The 19,660-nt window shown below is 37.4% G+C and overlaps 1 protein-coding gene and 1 non-coding gene across 2 annotated transcripts in view; both read left to right on the top strand.

The window, feature by feature from the left end:
• Nucleotides 1–19,342, top strand: part of mmp2 (matrix metallopeptidase 2) — a 31,473-nt gene extending 12,131 nt beyond the window's left edge. The window contains exons 10-13 of the mRNA XM_058782998.1: nt 3,940–4,076; nt 13,826–13,985; nt 15,440–15,549; nt 18,337–19,342. Of these exons, the coding sequence (XP_058638981.1) occupies nt 3,940–4,076; nt 13,826–13,985; nt 15,440–15,549; nt 18,337–18,440 (511 nt within the window). The 3' untranslated portion in view covers nt 18,441–19,342. The remainder of the gene's footprint in view (nt 1–3,939; nt 4,077–13,825; nt 13,986–15,439; nt 15,550–18,336) is intronic.
• On the top strand, nt 13,158–13,232 carry trnad-auc (transfer RNA aspartic acid (anticodon AUC)). The gene has a single exon. It is a non-coding gene; the product is annotated as a tRNA-Asp (tRNA).
• Nucleotides 19,343–19,660: the final 318 nt, after the last annotated feature.

A 19,660-nucleotide genomic window follows, 5' to 3' on the forward strand; every position in this document is an offset into this window, starting at 1 on the left:
GTTGTGAAGAATCTCTTGAGTGGCCGGCATGACGTGAGCAGGCCCTGGAGTAGCAGACTCTGGCTTGGCAGACATGATGTGATCAGGCTTTTACTTGTAGACATGACATGAGTAAACTTTGACTTAACTGGCATGATGTGAGCAGGTCCTGGAGTAGCAGGCATGACATGAGTAGGCCTTGGAGTAGCAGACATGACATGGTGGGTACTGTAGGATAGTGGCGTTCCTCATCCACAATCCCCACAGTAAACGAAGAACCACTTAAACGGAGTGCAAAATCAATATATTTATCCAGAGTCCAGTGAGGAGTGTGACGTGGCATTAACTGAGATATTTCCTTTTTGAGGCCAAAACGGAAAATGTCTTTCCAAGTGCCACATCATTAAAGTCTACTAAATGGCACAGTCCACAAAAGTCCTCCACAAATTCCTCAATGGAGCGGTCGCCTTAACACAGTCCAAGGAGGGAAACTGCTGGGTTCATGGTACTGGTCACGTATTCTGTAACGATTCAGTCCACTGAAGGCGAGTGTAGTGATGAACCCAAGTGCAGTTTATTTACAAACGTGATCCAAAATACAAACATAATCCGAGACTTGACTTGACATGAACAAACTAGACTCACCGACAGCAGGTTACAACATCAATTCATGACAGGAGACAAGGCAACAAATGGCCTACTTGAAGCAAGCAAAGAGGATCACATGACAAGAACCAACCAATGGGAAACTTTCACGGGACGTGGTTGTAGCAATCAGCGCACGACGAAGGAGTAGACGAAAAGGAGTCTTTTAATAAACATCAACACACAATTTCCATTGAAAAACATTAATAAGAGACAAAGACTGAACAGAAACAGAAGGCTTATAAAGACAGGCAAACTAATGAGCAAACAAGATGAATGATACAAGACAGGTGATAAGAATGAATGATAAATAACTAATGAGAACAGGGACTACCAAATAAGGGCAGAACGGAACTAAACAGAAACATACACGTAACAGAAACAAGACACACGACCTGGACAACCAGTCAGAACATGACACAATGAACAGAGGAACCAACAGCAGGAATACAAGAGGGCAAGGGAAGCATGACACTAACAGCATGAATCAAATTACAAAATAAAATACATGAAAAACAAAACCCAAACCCCACATTACATAATCACACAATGTTTACATTTTATCAATGTTTTTATCCAAAACTATTTATTTGTTTGTTTGTTTGTTGTTTTGTTTGTTTGTTTGCTTAAAATAAGTCTTAAAATTATTATTTATAACAAAAATGCTTATAAAACAGTAAAAGTCTCAATCACGCTACAGTATGCAATCAAATTATTGATATTTTGTTGCATCATGGGATGTCTGGTGATTTCTGCCTATGGTAGGTCAACTTATAAATCAATCTTCTCCAAGTGTCTGAACCTCTTTCCATATTTTCGCTGATGATTATTATTTGCCTGTGCAGGAAAGGAGTCAAATGGTTCAGCAGTGGAAATGTCATTATTATAGAGTTATGATCAAATTACAGCGTAATTCTGTGAATCTGAGAATCCCTGGAGCTGCAAGTCTCACTTTACTGTGTGGGCAAAATGACTTGAGATCTCAGATATTCACCAGCTGGATAAATGCGACAGCTGTTTAAGCCATTTCACAGAGAAAAAGAGAGAAGAAGAGAGTAAGGCCAGAGAGCGCACCCCCAAAAGGTTCACTAATGTTTTGTTTATTCAGCTGCACCAGAAAGTCTTTATTTTATCTAATCTTTGGCTCAGATTTATAAGGCATTTGGTGAAATGAATTCCTCTTCTGTCTCATATCTTTTCATTACTAAGATAGCTGCAAATAAGAACTGAACTCAAGTAGTGTTTTAACTACAGGAGTGTTCTGTTCTTACATGTTTAATTGCATAGACAGAGAAGACAGGGATGTTTTGAAGTGTTTTCAGCTGGGCATTTCAACTAAGAGCTTTGAGGGTCTGGATGGACGAGAATTGTAAGGTGCCTTGGAAATCTATAGAGACCGCATTGGTATAGCCTAATAGGCTTCAAGATCTTCCATATACAGATTTAAAAGGCAAGAAACTTAAAGTTAAATTTGGCACTATACTTGCTAATTGTTTGGCAGTATGGAAAAAAGCAGAGAAAATGTTTGAAACGGTTCCTAAATTTCATGAATTTCATGAACACCCCCATAATTTACAGACTTTCTTTGACATACACGTCTCTTTTTTTTCTTTATTTGAGATTGAGATCAGCCATGAAGGCTTACGGAGTTCCATGGAACACATCACTACCTTCGCACCCAATGGCAGGATTGTTTGATCCTGCAAAAGAGTCTAGAGGCCTGGTTTCAAATATTTATAGCTCTCTTTTAAAAACACAGTGTAAACCTTTGTCAATTGAGGTAGTGTGGGAAAAGGATTTAGAACAGGCTGGACTTCGTCCTGATTGGCTTACAAATAGTGAAACATCTCGAAATTGGAGTCACCAACTTATTCATTTTAAAACCATCCATAGAGCTTGTGTAACGCCATATAGATGATACAGAGTGGGATTAAAATCTGATCCTAACTGCACTATAGGTCAAAAATCTGTAGTTGGTACAATGTATCATATGTTGTGGGAATGTTCAGTAATCAGTCGTTTTTGGACTCAAGTTTGTCAGGACTTAGAAGAACTGATTAACTGTAAGATCACTCCGGATCCTTGCTTGTGCTTGCTGAATGATGACTCTTCTTTGAACCTTGGCACAATGGACAAAAGGACTCTTTTTTTTCCAAGTTTCACTGCAGCAAAGAAAACAATAATCGCACTTTGGTGGGACACTAAGGCAGACATCTCAAGACTGTGGTTATTGAATATGCAACATATAGTTAATATGGAATGTGCTTTAGCTAGATTTAATAAAGCTAAACCAAGAACGGTACAGGCCTGGCAAAGAGTTGTAGAATCTATCTATGACCGGTTCATTGGGTAGCAAGATGTATCTCCTTAGAATTGTGAAGTACTCATATCTAGGGTATTACTATATCATGTAATATTCATCTTCTATGTAGGTAGTGCTGACAGTATTTGTTTATTATCTCGGTTTTGTTCGGCTCTTGTTTACTTTTTTTTGTGTGTTGTTCTTTTGAAAATCTAATAAAAAATAAGCTGAAGAAGAAAAATAAGCTTTTCAGCTGAAGAAGTGGAACTTTTGGGCAAAATGTTTGATAAAAGTTTGGTTCTAACTTGGTGCTGTGATCTGAAGTTTATCATAAAGTGAAATAACTGCTGACAGAGGCTGTGTGCTGCTCACAGATGCTTTTCTTCACTGCAGTGAGCTGTAATCACTTGAAAGTCCTGAGATCTCTGTCTTCTTCTCTGATGATGAACTGTTTTGGCCTTTTAAAAAATAGGTCAGTGGAAAGAGGTCCGGGGTGGTTGGTATTGTTTTTGTGGTTTATTCTGGGGCAGCAGGCAAGTTTGGACATGTCCAAATGCCTCTTAACTCATTCTTCAGCCATAATAAGAAACATCTGCTCAGTGAATCACCTCATTGTAGCTAGAGTTCGGCACACGCTGTCTCTTTCTATCTTGCACTCTTAAAAATAAAGGTGCTTCAAAAGGTTCTTCAAGCAATGCCATAGAAGAACCATTTTTGGCTCCACAAAGTCAGTCATTCAGTCTAAGGTTCTTTAAAGAAACATCTCTTGCTTACCTTTTTATAATCTGAAGAACCTTATTCGCCACAAAGAACCTTTTGTGAAACAGAAAGGTTCTTTAGATGTTAAAGGTTCTTTATTGAACCATTTAGACAAAAAGGTTTTTCTATGGCATCGTGAAGCACCTTTATTTTTAAGAGAGTACATGTTTATTTTTTCTCCCTTCTCACTCTCGTTTACTCTTTCTCTTTATACTTGCACAAGCCCTGTCTAACTCTAGCCCCTCCTGTTACAGATTCCTCTTCAGGACTGCTGATGTCAGGAGGAAGCCAACAGGCCCCATGCTGGTGGCTACATTTTGGAGTGAACTTCCGGAGAAGATTGACGCAGCTTATGAGAATCCTCTAGAGGAGAAGACGGTCTTCTTTGCAGGTAAAAGACAGAACCGGGTGTGACACTAATGTTTGATGGCAGTATATACAAAAACACATGAAATGCCAAGAATAAATCTTGATCATAGAATTTGATCCTTAACAGGCTGCAGAACACATTTTTATCAATTTAAATTAGCACAGAACCTACCAAATCTAACATCCACACATTTACATGGTTTATCCACAATCCATCTCTGAATACCCACACTCTTTACATTCTGGCATTAGAAACAGAGATGGGTTATGGTTTATATATGTCAGACTTGAGAATGGAAAAACGCTTTTGGGACCTGGTATAGGTGGAATCCAGTGATGAATAAGTCATGGCACTGCCCTGTGAAGTCTCTTGCTATTAACAATACAGAGGATAGTGATGGTAATCTTAGTGAAACCTTGAATGACCTTAATTAACCTTAAATGATACTGCTTTATTTTACTTCTCATTTGGTTATTGTCTTGTATTTTTACAAGTGGTGTATAAAGTACCTGAAAGCCATAATTAAGTAAAAGTACAGATATCTTACCAGAAAATGACTTTGGTAGAAGTTGAAGTCACCGTTTAGAATATTACTTGAGTAAAAGTCTTAAAGTATGTGAAATTTAATCTTAAACGTACTTAAGTATTGAAAGTAAAAGTACAAGTAAATGCAAAATAGAAAAGAAGCAAATAAATATATAATAAATGTTCATACACGGCTTGGGTAGCAAGATTGTGTTCAGTTTTATCTTCTTCCATTTTGTATTTTTGGGTAAGAATAAGAAGCATTTGATCCGGTACTTGGTGTCTTTCATTCTAACATAAGAAAACATCTCTGGAATCTGCATCTAAAATAGCATTTAGGTTTATCTACACAGTTTAAAGTATCTCAGAGAGGACATGGATGCATTTAACCTGCACAGTTACAGATGGAAAATAATGTTTTGTTTTTAACATAAAACGTTAAATGCAGATATTTTAAATGATTTAAAACATGAAAAAAATTGTCAAAATGTGAAATTAAAACCGCAAGAAGGTGGCAGCATGTGACTGCTAATGAGTGAGTCATTGAGATTCAACCGATTCATTCAAATGGCTGATTCATTCAGGAACAATGCATTTGACTGCATTAATGAGTGAATCACTGAATCATTTATTCAACCGATTCGTTCAAAAAGCTGATTCATTCAATAAAACACAGTCCATTGCTCAGAGATGCAAAACAGTGCTGTGATCTTTGTTTGGATATCCATTGGCAAAATTGAGCAAAAACAAGCAATATTATGTCTAAAATGATTTACACATTGATTTATTAGACTAGTAAATCAATGTGCGTGCACTCTGTAAGTTCTCATATCATTACAACAACACTTACGATACTGTTGCAGAATATATACTGTATATCGCACACCCCAGCCCCGACTTTAACTGGAAAAACGAAATTATCCGCAATTGTTCGTCAGACCTGCTTTCCTGCAGTCCGTGTTCTTCTGACTTCTGACTATTTTATAGTAAGTAACGAATATGCTTCAGGGAAATGTATCTGAGTAAAAGTATACATTTTAATTAGGAAATGTAGTGGAGTAAAAGTAAGCTGGCTGAAATATAACAACTCAAGTAAAGTACATACTCCCAAAAAATACTTAAGTACTGTAACAAAGTATTATTTCGTAACTGATTTTCACTGTTTTGCACCCTGTATGGGATAGTGTAATGCTTGCCAGTGGACTTCAGTGACCTGTTAAGAACTGTCTATGTGTCTCTCTTAAATTCCCATTTGTATAAACAAGTTGTTTCTCTCTCTCTCTCTTTCTCTCTATCTTCCTAAATTTTTTCTCTCTTCATTTTCAAGAAGTTTAAGGTTTTATGTGGGTATGTTTCTGTCTCTTGTTTAAAATGTACTTATTTACTTACTGAGAAACATACACCACCATTCAAAAGTTTGGGGTCAGTATGTTTGTTGGTTTGTTTATGCATATATTCAGTGGGGATGCATTAAATTGATCAAAAGTGACAAATACCTTTATAATTTTACCCCCAAAAAATGTTTTTTAATTGTATGCTGTTCTTTTGAATTTCTATTCCTTAAAGAATCCTGAAAAATGCATCATGGTTTCCACAAAAATATTAAGCAGCACAACTGTTTTCAACATTGATTGATAATAATAATAATTTTAAAAAAATGTTTCTTGAGCAATAAATCAGCATATTAGAATAATTTCCAAATTATCATGTGACACTGAAGACTAGAGTAATGGCTGCTGAAAATTCTGATTTGCCATTACAGGAATAAATTATATTTTAAAATGTATTACAATTATTTTAAATTGTTATAATATTTCACAATATTAGAGTTGTGCCATATTTTAATGTAAAAATGCAACAGTGGTGAGTACTTTCATAAGTGAGCACAAAAAAAACTTTGAACGGAAGTCAGTGTTTCCACTACATTCATTCTACCGTGGCGGGCCGCCACACCAAAAGTCATCCCCGCCACGGCTGCAGCTTCTCAGTGTCAGTCTTGTGTTTGTCTTGTGCCTTGTTCCCAAGTGCTCCCAGTGTTTCCATGCCCTTATTTGGTTAGTTTCCTGTTATTAGTTATTATTGGTTAATTTTTGTCCAGCCTTGTGTCTTTAATTATCTTGTTTAGTATGATTATTTAAGCCCTGTGTTTCCCTGTGTCTAGCGTCCTCTGTTATACATTGAACAAAATTATAAACGCAACACATTTGTTTTTGCCCCCATTGTTCATGAGCTGAACTCAAAAATCGAAGACTTTGGGTGAATCCCATTTCTCTGTCTTACCCCTTCCCCTTACCCCTTCCCCTTAGTTTTGCGCGTTCACGTGAGAGAAAGGCTATCCCAATTCTCGTTTTGATCGAGGGGTAGGGCTAAGGGGAAGGGGTAGATACCCCTTAAAACCAAGCATTTTCGCGAGCTTACTTGAAACCGAGGGGTACCCAGAACACACTGCGCAACCGGCAACAATCAAGTATTTTCGGCTTAAATAATTTATTTAAAAATTACGACAGTCTTGTTTTGTGCTCTAGACAGTCCTGTACATATATATTTGCCACCATGTTCTTAATTGAAACGTTTTTAAAAAATCGCTAGTTTGCTACGCTAACGTTACATTGCTGATTTGCACAACAGTCCCGCAGACTAGCCTTGAATGGACTCCATGCATGTCTACAGTTTTAACAAGTTTGTAAAACGATCCAAAGTTCGTGATCAACACTTGTCGGCTCTGGTGACGTAGCAGCCAGCTAGCGACAGTGTATGATGACGTAACCGTAACCAAGTGGTGTCTCATTTCATAGGGGTAGCCACCCCTAGCGCCACCACTCGGTTTCGAGGGACAAGGGCTAGGGGTAAGACGTAGGGGAAGGGGTAAGACAGAGAAATGGGATTCACCCTTTATCTATGTACACAAAAGGCCTATTTCTCTCAAATATTGTTCACAAATCTGTCTAAATCTGTGTTAGTGAGCACTTCTCCTTTACCGAGATACTCCATCCACCCCACAGGTGTGGCATATCAAGATGCTGATTAGACAGCATGATTATTGCACAGGTGTGCCTTAGGCTGGCCACAATAAAAGGCCACTCTAAAATGTGCAGTTTTACTGTATTGGGGGGGGTCCGAAAACCAGTCAGTATCTGGTGTGACCACCATTTGCCTCACACAGTGCAACACATCTCAGAGTTGATCAGGTTGTTGATTGTGGCCTGTGGAATGTTTGTCCACTCCTCTTTAATGGCTGTGCAAAGTTGCTGTATATTGGCAGGAACTGGAACACGCTGTCCTATACGCCGATCCAGAGCATCCCAAACATGCTCAATGGGTGACATGTCCGTTGAGTATGCTGGCCAAGCAAGAACTGGGATGTTTTCAGCTTCCAGGAATTGTGTACAGATCCTTGCAACATGGGGCCGTGCATTATCATGCTGCAACATGAGGTGATGGTCGTGGATGAATGGCACAACAATGGGCCTCAGGATCTCATCACGGTATCTCTGTGCATTCAAAAGGCCATCAATAAAATGCACCTGTGTTCGTTGTCCATACCATACGCCTGCCCATACCATAACCCCACTTCCACCATGGGCCACTCGATCCACAACGTTGACATCAGCAAACCATTCACCCACACGACGCCATACACGCTGTCTGCCATCTGCTATCTTTGGTGATGCAAAACTGATTGTTGCAGCAGCTGTGCGGGTGGCTGGTCTCAGACGATCTTGGAGGTGAAGATGCTGGATGTGGAGGTCCTGGGCTGGTGTGGTTACATGTGGTCTGCGGTTGTGAGGCCAGTTGGATGTACTGCCAAATTCTCTGAAACTCCTTTGGAGACGGCTTGTGGTAGAGAAATGAACATTCAATTCACGGGCAACAGCTCTGGTGGACATTCCTGCAGTCAGCATGCCAATTGCACGCTCCCTCAAAACTTGCGACATCTGTGGCATTGTGCTGTGATAAAACTGCACATTCTAGAGTGGCCTTTTATTGTGGCCAGCCTAAGGCACACCTGTGCAATAATCACGTTGTCTAATCAGCATCTTGATACTCCATCCACCTCACAGGTGTGGCATATCTCGGTAGAGGAGAAGTGCTCACTAACACAGATTTAGACAGATTTGTGAACAATACTTGAGAGAAATAGGCCTTTTGTGTACATAGAAAAAGTCTTAGATCTTTGAGTTCAGCTCATGAAAAATGGGGGCAAAAACAAAAGTGTTGCGTTTATAATTTTGTTCAGTGTATGTCATTCTTGTCTTCCTGTGTTGGATTACCTGGTGATTGTATAATTAAATATATTGGATATTGAAGAGTCTCCGTGCTTCCTCGTTCCTTGCTCCAAGCGTAATCTTGACAGAACAGCGGACCGAAACAAAAAGCGAGCGGCGCCTTTTTCTCCCGTGTTTTTTTTTTTTCATTTTTAGAAGTTTTTTGTTTTTTCCTGTTTTTTTTCCCCCGTGGCATGGAAGCCGCACGATTCGCCGCCCTAGCCCGCAGAGATCTCCCTTTCTTCGAGTACCATCACCCCCATGGACCTCCCAGACACCACCGGACTGAGTTGGAGAGAAGGGATCTTCAGGTGTCTGGGAAGTGTCCGGTCCCGTGTCAGAACCAGCCCGCCGTCAGTCCCGCTGACAGTTCGTCAGTCAAGTCTGTCAGCTGTTTGTCAGTCATGTTTGCCAAACAATCTTCTGTCCAGCCCGTTGGATATGAAATCAAGTCTATCATCCGCCACTGTTCGCGTTCGGGTGAGGGGGGCTGGTAGTATGGCAGCATGGCCCCGGCTGTAGTGGCCGGGACGAGGCTCCGCCATGGCCTCCTGTTCTCCCTGCACCACCATGGCCTCCTGAGTCCCCCAAACCTCCATGGCCTCCTGAGTCCCCTGACCCGCCATGGCTGCCCAAGCTCCCTGCTCTCCCCTTGGAGGCCGTCTGTCCTGTCTCCATGTCCCTGTCCCTTGAGGCCTCCAGAGCGACCACCCCCCTTCCCCATTGGATATTGTACAGCGTGGGACGCGCCTTTCGGGATGGGGGAATACTGTTAGTCTTGTGCCTTGTTCCCATGTGCTCCCAGTGTTTCCATGCCCTTATCTGGTTAGTTTCTTGTTATTAGTTATTATTGGTTCATTTCTGTCCAGCCATGTTTAAATAAATTATTATTTAAGCCCTGTGTTTCCCTGAGTCTAGCGTCCGCTGTTATGTCATTCTTGTCTTCCTGTGTTGGATTCCCTGGTGATTGTATAATTAAAGTTATTGGATATTGAAGAATCTCTGTGCTTCCTCGTTCCTTGCTACAAGCGTAATCGTGACACTCAGTGACATCGTTGTAATGCTGCTCACATCATTCACAGTCGGGTTATTGGCAGAGAACACAGAGCAGAATTTGAATATCGGCGCGGGATTGCGGGTATTGCGCATTATAGTACTCATTCCCGCAGGTTCTGCGCTTATAACACGATGACAGATGACGGAATGTATCATTTGCACGTGCTTTTGAGTCTTGCTCATTTAAAGTGAAAGAGAACTCATTCGCGCTCGCTCTTATAGACCATTATAGCCCACAGATCTCGATGAACTAAGGAGAGTGTCAGCTTTTAATAAGTATTAAGGGAGTTTGCAAATATTCTATAATACAACAGGTCAAAAAACAAGTTGTTAATATTAAGTGACTTGCATTGTCTGGCTATAACTCTGTAGGGAGTGAAATTTAAGGTTAAAATGAATGTTCTATAACATAAATAAGATCTAGAGGTAATATCTCGAGAACAGAGACCCACAATTAGAATCGCGGAAGAGAATGGTCTGCACGCAGTTGTGAGAGCGCAGAGAGAGAGAGAGGACGACGCGCACTGTGTAATCAGATGTGGCTAATTCATGATGTTCTCCTCTTTATGTTTAATAAATTAAGTGTTATGATCTGCCGAGCTCCCTGTCAGTGTCCTTTTTGTAACAAAGCCAAGAACCCACGAGCCAGCGCACGGTTAGAACGGTGAAGCTCGCATATAGAAACTACGCGTTTCACTCTATTGCCTGATTTTGCTTCATTTCATCAACGAAAATAGTACCAAATAAAGTAACAGCTCAGCCGCTGCACATCTCAAAGCAAACACAGCGGCGTTTCATTCATGAATGAAAGTGCATGTTTAAATGAATCAAGTGAGTCAGTGATTCATGATTACCAATTCATAAAGGGAGTCACTTGCTTCATTCCTGAATGAATCAGCCGTTTAAACGAATCAATTGAATGAATGATTCAGTGATAAAATCTGGCATCTGCCGGCGGTTTTAGTATCATTGTTAACGTATCATTTCAGTTATATAATGTTCATTTCAGCATTTACTAATGCATTATTAAAATCACAAGTTGTGTTTGTTAACATTAGTTAATGCTCTGTGAACTAACATTAACTAACAGTGAACAACTGTATTTTCATTAACTAACATTAACAAAGATTAATAAATAGTGTAATAAATGCATTGTTTGTTGTTTGTTCATGTTAGTTAATACATTAACTAATGTTAACAAACGACACCTCATTGTAAAATGTTACCAATATTTCTATATTCATAATGTTATATTTAAAACATTAATTTATTAATTTAATTGCACTCATGCCACCTCTGAGCCTCATTAAACATCTGAAAATGTACCTACAAGTCACTTTTGTGTTCTTCTGTGCCACTGCCACCTCTGTAGTACAAATTTGTTTTTTTATTGATACTAATTTCATATGCTTGCCAACTTATTTGTCGTTCTCTACTTATTATATTGTTTTAATTAGAAATTTTAAAAAGCTTACAAAAATATATATATATTTTTTTAATTTGACATAAAAGATGACATACTTTTAATAAAATGTGAAAAATGCCATTGCAAAGGCAAAACGAAAATGCCCCTGTAATTCACTTTAAGGAGTCAAATATCACCTCATCAGGGCTTAAAGTTCTCCGGCACCGTGCCGGATCTCCGGCGTGCAGCGTTTGGCTGCGGAAAAAATAATCCTACATTTTAAAAAAAAAAAAAAAAACTTGTTGATATCACTTTCGACATGAGTTCGCCTAATGGTATGAGAGGAGTACAGCTTTCACTCTCGACCAAACTAACATTATCAGCCAATCAGAATGTTTTACTCTTATAAACACGAGACGAGCATCGCAGCCCTGATGAATGGAGAAGTGCGACAAAAAGCTGCGGGGCGTAATGGTCAAAGATGTCCATCTAGCACATATTTACATAGAAAAACTAATTAAAAAGCAGCAGAGCTTTGTAAACAGCTCAGAGTAATCATATCATCTTCATAAGAACGATATGATTCCCAGAACATATTTACCGGGATTTTTGAAAAGGTCCTGTTCACACATGATCTCTTAATGCTAACTTGCCGGTAATTTATCACTAAAGACTGTATGTGTGAAAGGGGCTAAACTCCTCTGTATATGCTGTGAATTTGAATTAACGTTCATCTGGGAAAACACTGTGCTTTATCTCACTAGATTTGTAACGTAAATAATTGATAAACCTTTATACAAGAGAATACATCAACCTATGTCTAAATATGCCATGTACATCGTGATTTCAAAATAAAAGTTTATGCATGAGGCTAGATATTAAAATGTAATGGATTTAAACATTGTTTAATCACGCTGTAAAGTGAAACGTCACCAGGCCGTACTGCAGGTATTTGTTATAATACATAATGTACTTAAGTTGGTTATGTTCATATTATGTATAGGCATATTACATTATGTATTTTAACAGTGTTGTTCAATAAAACCATGTAATTACTTGGTTTTGGTATTTTATTTGAGCCAATTATTATTGCCTCATCGTTAGTTTATATATAAATAGTCATACTAAAGCCTGGTTTTCACTTAGGTCTATTTGTTTTACTAAAAATATCAATTAGGCTACTCAATTGTCAAAATAATCAGTAGATTACTTGATTACCAAAATAATCATTAGTTACAGCCCTAGATTAGTTAAAATATTTCTAAATACAACTGCATTGTTTTACTTTTTGTAATTAAAAGACAAATATTTTGTCATTGAAAATTTCTTAAAAATAGTATTAAAATGTCTCTTTCTACTGAATCAAGTATCTGTATTCTGTCTCATCTCATGAGCTAAGTGTATTGGCACACCCCTAGTGTCGATAAGCAGTGATATAGCTCATAATTTTCCATGTGTATGATACAGCTTTCATTCTTCAGGCCAACCATATATTCATGAAAAAAAAAAAAAAAATCAGTTTGAATAAGGAAAGCACTAACTGCCACATATCTTTTCAAAAGTTGCCACAGTCATTGCATGCTTTGCATGTGCTGCCCCATCCCAAACTTCCCGCCCCACCCCCAGAATTTTTTTTTTTTTGCTTTAACCCCTGCCTCATATTAGGAAGGCTAATTTTTTATTATTGATCAGAGGGTGCTCCTAATATATTTTTTAAATTAGGAGGACAAGCACTCCTAAAAAGAAATTAAGCATAGAGCCCTGTGTAACAGTATATTAGAGCCGTGCATGAGGTCTTAAAGAGACAGCAGCCTAAATAAACCTGCTGCTGTCTGTCATTACTGTCTGTCTGCTTTCCTGTAGCTCAAATAGTAGAGCATGGCGCTATCAACGCCAAGATCATGGGTTCGATTCCCAGGGAAAGCAAGAGCTGATAAAATGTAAAAACTGTTACTTGAATGCAGTGTAAGTCGCTTTGGATAAAAGCGTCTGCTAAATGCATAAATGTAAATGTAAATTACTGTCTATTTATACAGTGAAGACTATCCAGTGTTATTTTACAGTTGAATAGATTATTCAGTTTCTGTTGTAATTCAGTACCTATATATTATAGTTAGACCTAACTGAAAAAAAAAAAAAAATACTGCTAAAAGGACTGTTAATTTAATTTGTATCTTATTGTTTTTGTTTGTGCTATTGTCATTAATTTAAATGTTCTTATTTTATTATTTACTATGCACTTAGAATTTAATTTGTTTAAAAATAAAACGACGAGTCCACGTGATTCTTGGGTGGGGAGGGGGCGTGGTCCATGGAAAATAGTCCTGCCACCACAACTGGAAAAAATCCTAGAGGAAACACTGGAAGTGTATGTCAGGATTCAAGTTTTTGTAAATTTCTGTATATATTGTATATTATAAATATCATTTGTGTGTGTGTGTGTGTGTGTGTGTGTGTGTGTGTGTGAGTGTCCCCTCCAAACACAATTTATATTTAAAATATTTTAATTGTTTCTCTAGGTGATGAGATGTGGGTATATTCTGCCAGTACTCTGGAGAGAGACTATCCCAAGAAGATCTCCAGCATGGGTCTTCCGTCAGATTTGCATGCAATTGATGCTGCCTACGCCTTCCACAAGAGCAAAAAGACTTACTTATTTGCTGGAAGCAAGTTCTGGAGGTAATCTACTTTTAATATCTCGTAGCATTTGTGGGTTTTATAAAGTGTGTGTTCACTGTGATTAATGAGCAAAATACAAGTGTTCCTTAAAGGGATCCCTGGGTATTAAGACTTGTATGGCTTAATATAACGTAAATGATGTCACTTACTTAAATATGTAGTAGAAAAACCATTAAAGATTTATGTTATTTTAAAAAATCACATTGTTTTATACATATTTTGGACTATGGGGGGGGCGCCATTATTCTGATTACATAAAATGGTTGCACTCGGTGAGCTACTAGCGCTACCTGTTGCTATTTTTACTACAGCACAACTCGAAATAGACTACTAGGAAAATAAAATGATGACAACAGCTACTGAAAGAGCTTACAGGTGGCGATGGATATAAGTTCAGGTTTAAACCAAATGCTGTACCATCGATTTTTCATCACAAGGAGTCTAAACGCCCCGGATCTCGTGGGAAATCCGCGCTGAGAAACTCCTCTAGCGGCCGCACGTCATGATTAGCGTCAGCATAGGATGGCATCTAGCGTTTCTTATCTCAGCCGTTTATAAGCTTTTTCAGTAGCTGTGGTCTACTTAAAGACTCAAAGGCATCAGGGCTAAAGTGGAGAGAAAAAGGAAGCGGGTCTTTAGGAAGTTTTACTCCTCCACAGGCATCTTCCCGTTCTTTTCTCCTCTTCTTATCGCTAGGAAAGCAGTGAAGTCTTACATCGCTTCTCATTTTTCCCTTTGACTGGAAATTACAACCAAAAGCCACACAATGTGGTATCGTATCAGTATTTTATTGTCTGAGTTGTGTATTCTGAGTTGTGTTGCGGTAAAAAACCAAAGACTATTGAAATAAGCGCCAGTAGCTCACTGAGTGCAACCATTTGACATCATCAACGCAGAATGTACTGTGCACATAAAATAATGGCGCCCCCAATAGTCCAAAAACGATGTCGATTTTTTAAATAACATACATTTTCATTGTTTTTTTACTACATATTTAAATAAGAGACATCGTGTACGTTATATTAAGCTATACATGTCTTAATACCCGGGGATCCCTTTAAGAAACTGAAGTAGAAGTAGGTAGTTGTGAATTCTGAAATTCTTTTTCAGAGTTCCACAAATGTAGAAATTATTTTTATAAATTATAGCAGACTTACAATAATGTTCATACAGTTACACTGAATATTCCCCATATCAAAGTTCGTGAGAAGCCTGTGTTTTTCCACTAAAGTATAGGCAATTTATACTGGATATAATAAGAGACGAGGCTAAACTGTATATAAATGAACTCACTGTAATTTTTGTTATTTATTGTCTCAGACATGAGAGTTACTGGAATTTACACATGCTTTTAAAACTACACACCTACTGAAGAAGTGTCAGTTAATTTTAAAGTTAAGGAAAAGCAGAAATATGTTGATTTATAATGTAAAATTTTTTCCATTACTTCTCAGATACAATGAAGCCAAGAAAAAGATGGATCCAGGCTTCCCTAAAATTATTGCAGATTCTTGGAGTGCTGTCCCTGATGACCTAGATGCTTCTCTCAGCCTTAATAGTGATGGTAAGAGACTAATGGCCAAGTGCTTGGCTTCAGATCTAGCTTTGTCTGTGGTATTCCTCTGCAGAAAACCTGACCTCTACCCTGGATTAACTTTGCATCTTATTCCTTTCCACTCTCTCACCTGCATTCTGTTAGATCTCACATATATTACTGATTTTCTTCAATAACCACTTGCATTTTAGTCATCTGTGTGTGTGTGTGTGTGTGTGTGTGTGTGTGTGTATTGGACTAAAGTGGAGCTTGGTAGAGCATTCTTGGCAGTTAACTCCAACCCAATTACTGCTGGCTTTAGGCCTTCAACAACAACAAAAAAAACCCTGGCTATATGGTTCCCCCCTGATCAAGATGAGGCATTTTTTCCAGTAACAGCCTCTGTCTAAAGAGCACATAAAAACTCTAAATGAGAGAAAAGCTTAAAAGAGAGAGGTTAAGGATATATAACAGTTTTACGGAAGGTGTTCTAGTTTTGTTTAGATTTACTGGAATTTACTTTACATACATTCTTTTACGACCACCTAACTCTTTCCTCTGCTGTCACTAACACACATTTACACTCATACAGGTATACACTCACATGTACACACCTCATAGAGCAGGCCTGTGTGGAGTCTAAAAGGTTCCTCTGTTTGTAATTAGGCTGTTTGGATCTGAGCAAGTAAAAACAGCTTGTCTAGGTTGTGAATTAGACCCCACTCTCCAACATTTGAAAGATAAATGGATCCCTGATTGAAGGATAAATGGAGTCATTGGTTAACTAAACGATATTAAATTTTAAATTAAACTGTATTTTATTATATATTAAATTTTATATATATATATATATATATATATATATATATATATATACAGTCATGGCCAAAAATATCTGCACCCTTGGTAAATATGATCAAAGAAGGCTGTGAAAATTAATCTGCATTGTTAATCCTTTTGATCTTTTATTTTAAAAATTCACAAAAATCTAACCTATCATTGGATAGAATTTAAAATGGGGGGAAATATCATCATGAAATAAATGTTTTTCTCTAATACACATTGGCCACAATTAACGGCGCCCTTTTATTCAATACTTTTTGAAACCTCCATTTGCCAGTTTAACAGCTCTAAATTTTCTCCTATAATGCCTGATGAGGTTAGAGAACACCTGACAAGATCACTGCTCTGGCTCTTTTCTTAAAGCCACTTCACTAATTTGTGAAGCTTAATTATCTTTTGCTGCGCATCAGAAATATATTCTTTGGTTTTTCTCATTGTGATGGATGATTAAGGGAATTTGGGCATTGTTTTCCCTCCTATTTATATTTCTGTGAAACAGGAAGCCATGGCTGGATAATTTCATGTTCATAATAACCCTGGAGTGCTCAAAATTGTGAATATGAATGGGAATATACTTCAGAGATATTTTACTTATAAGAATTTCTAGGGGTGCCAATAATTGTGTCCAATGTGTATTTGAGAAAAAAACATTTATTTCATAATGATATTTCCCCCCATTTTAAATTATTATTATCCTGATTAATTTTCACATAGTATACAGTGGTGTGAAAAGGTGTTGGCCCCCTTCCTGATTTTTATTTTTTTTGCATGTTTGTCGAACTTTAATGTTTCAGATCATCAAACAAATTTAAATATTAATCAAAGATAACACAAGTAAACACAACATGCAGTTTTTAAATGAAGTTTTTTTATTATGAAGGGAAAACAAAATCCAAACCCACATGGCCCTGTGTGAAAAAGTGCTTGCCCCCTAAACCTAATAACTGGTTGTGCCACCCTTAGCAGCAACAACTGCAATCAAGCGTTTGCGATTACTGGCAATGAGTCTGTTACAGCGCTGTGGAGGAATTTTAGCCCACTCTTCTTTGCAGAATTGTTTTAATTCAGCCACATTGGAGGGTTTTTCGAGCATGAATGGACTGTTTAAGGTCATGCCACAGCATTTCAATTGGATTTAAGTCCAGACTTTGATTTGGCCACTCCAAAACCTTAATTTTGTTTTTCTTGAGACATTCAGAGGTGGACTTGCTGCTGTGTTTGGAATCATTGTCCTGCTGCATAACCCAAGTGCACTTGAGCTTGAGGTCACAAACTGATGGCCGGACATTCTCCTTAACTATTTTGTTTCACATCTGTTTATGAATTTCTTAAGATCGCGGAATGATGTGTTGCTCTTTAAACATGCTCCACTTTGTCAGACAGGTTCTATTTAAGTGATTTCTTGATTCAACAGGTCTGGCAGTAATCAGGCCTGGGTTTGGCTAGTGAAATTCAACTCAGCTTTCTAAAATAATGTGGTTAATCACAGTTCTTTCATGACTTAATAGGAGGGGGCAAGCACTTTTTCACACAGGGCCATGTGGGTTTGGATTTTGTTTTCCCTTCATAATAAAAAACTTCATTTAAAAACTGCATGTTGTGTTTCCTTGTGTTATCTTTTGATTAGTATTTAAATTTGTTTGATGATCTGAAACATTAAAGTGTGACAAACATGCAAAAAATTTAAAAATCAGGAAGGGGGCCAACACTTTTCACACCACTGTGTATATATATTTTCATTTCACATTTTATATATATATATATATATATATATATATATATATATATATATATAATATTATTATTATTATTTATTTTATTTTATTTTATTTGAAAAAAAATTTTGAGCAAATACCATTACATTGTTAGAAAAATCTCACACATAGGCTGTTCTTTTGAACTTTCTATTCATCAATGGATCTTAAAAAAAAAAATCTTTTTTTTTTTTATTTACACTTTTTTATATTTTTTCAGGTCACAGCTACTTCTTCAAAGACTCCCACTATTTCAAAATGGATGACAGCACTCTGAAAATTGTCAAAGTTGGGGAGATCAAAAAGGACTGGCTACGTTGCTGAACATCAGCAGAACATTCAGCCCTGGCACTCTGTGATGACCTACATCACTAGATAAACAAGGCCAATGTTACCTTGCCAAATGACAACATTCAAATTTACCATTCTGCCCCTCCTGGTTAGTCAGAGCCTATTAGATTATAACCTGTCCTTAGCTAACCAGAGAGGCCTTCACTGCCTGGACCATCTCTGCATGCCAAACATAGGCAGAAAAGACCGTAATTTTTGTTGTTTTGTCATAACGTGATACTTTTGTTCATTTTTTTTATTATGAAAGGGTTTAGTGCAGCTCCTACCCCTTAATATAGCCTACATGTATATCATCAGATTTAAAAGGACTTCTGACATTTCCCAGTTACATGTAAATGTGGCAGTTGTGTCAGCGAGATGTATCTCCTTTTTTTTTTTTTTTAATTTGCCCAGAATAAATTCATCCAGGCAGGATGTAAAAGCACAAATTTTTGTAGTATTGATATGCAAAGATTAAGGACTTAATTCATGTTTTATTTTGTAGTAAATAATATCCAATAAAAACTTCTGCATGTAATAAGAGGACACATTTTATACATGATAATTGTGTAAAAACAGAGACCAAACAACTGTCAAAGCACATCATTTTTGTTAGTCTTGTTTCTTTCTTCTCATGGTACCGAGAGATTCATGGCACGGGTTGCCTGAAGACTGTATAGGGTGTGTTGCATGATGGACTCATGTCAAGCAAGTATCATGAGATTACTGATTAATAATCATTTGTACTCTTTTTATTTTATTTTATTTTATTTTTTTGTAGTTTTTTTAAATGACATGCAATCTGTTTATATTTGTAATGTTTTGTTTTTATTATTTTCTATTTTGCTTTGTGCACTTTGTCACTATGTCTCAAAATAAATATTAACTATCCCTTACATGTAATTTTGTCATTCAACTTTTCAATTTTAACATAGTTTTTGTAAAGCATTGTACTGTATCCTGTCAATGATTCTTTGACTTCTTTCACATCAAGAAAACAGTATATGGTTCCCATTATTAAACACCTTAAAATTACTCCTCACATCTAGATAAACAGCGACATCTAGTGGTTATTGTATAAAAATCGAGCTCTCAATATGTTTATGTACCATGTATTTTACCCCCCATTATTGATCTATGAGTTTTTTAAAAAGTCTTCTATTGTATTTTTTGGTAGCTTCTATTGTATTTTTTGGTAGTGTTTTCTGGCTGAA

The sequence above is a fragment of the Onychostoma macrolepis genome, chromosome 07, assembly GCF_012432095.1.
Source record: "Onychostoma macrolepis isolate SWU-2019 chromosome 07, ASM1243209v1, whole genome shotgun sequence".
In the NCBI taxonomy this organism is placed as follows: Eukaryota; Metazoa; Chordata; class Actinopteri; order Cypriniformes; family Cyprinidae; genus Onychostoma; species Onychostoma macrolepis.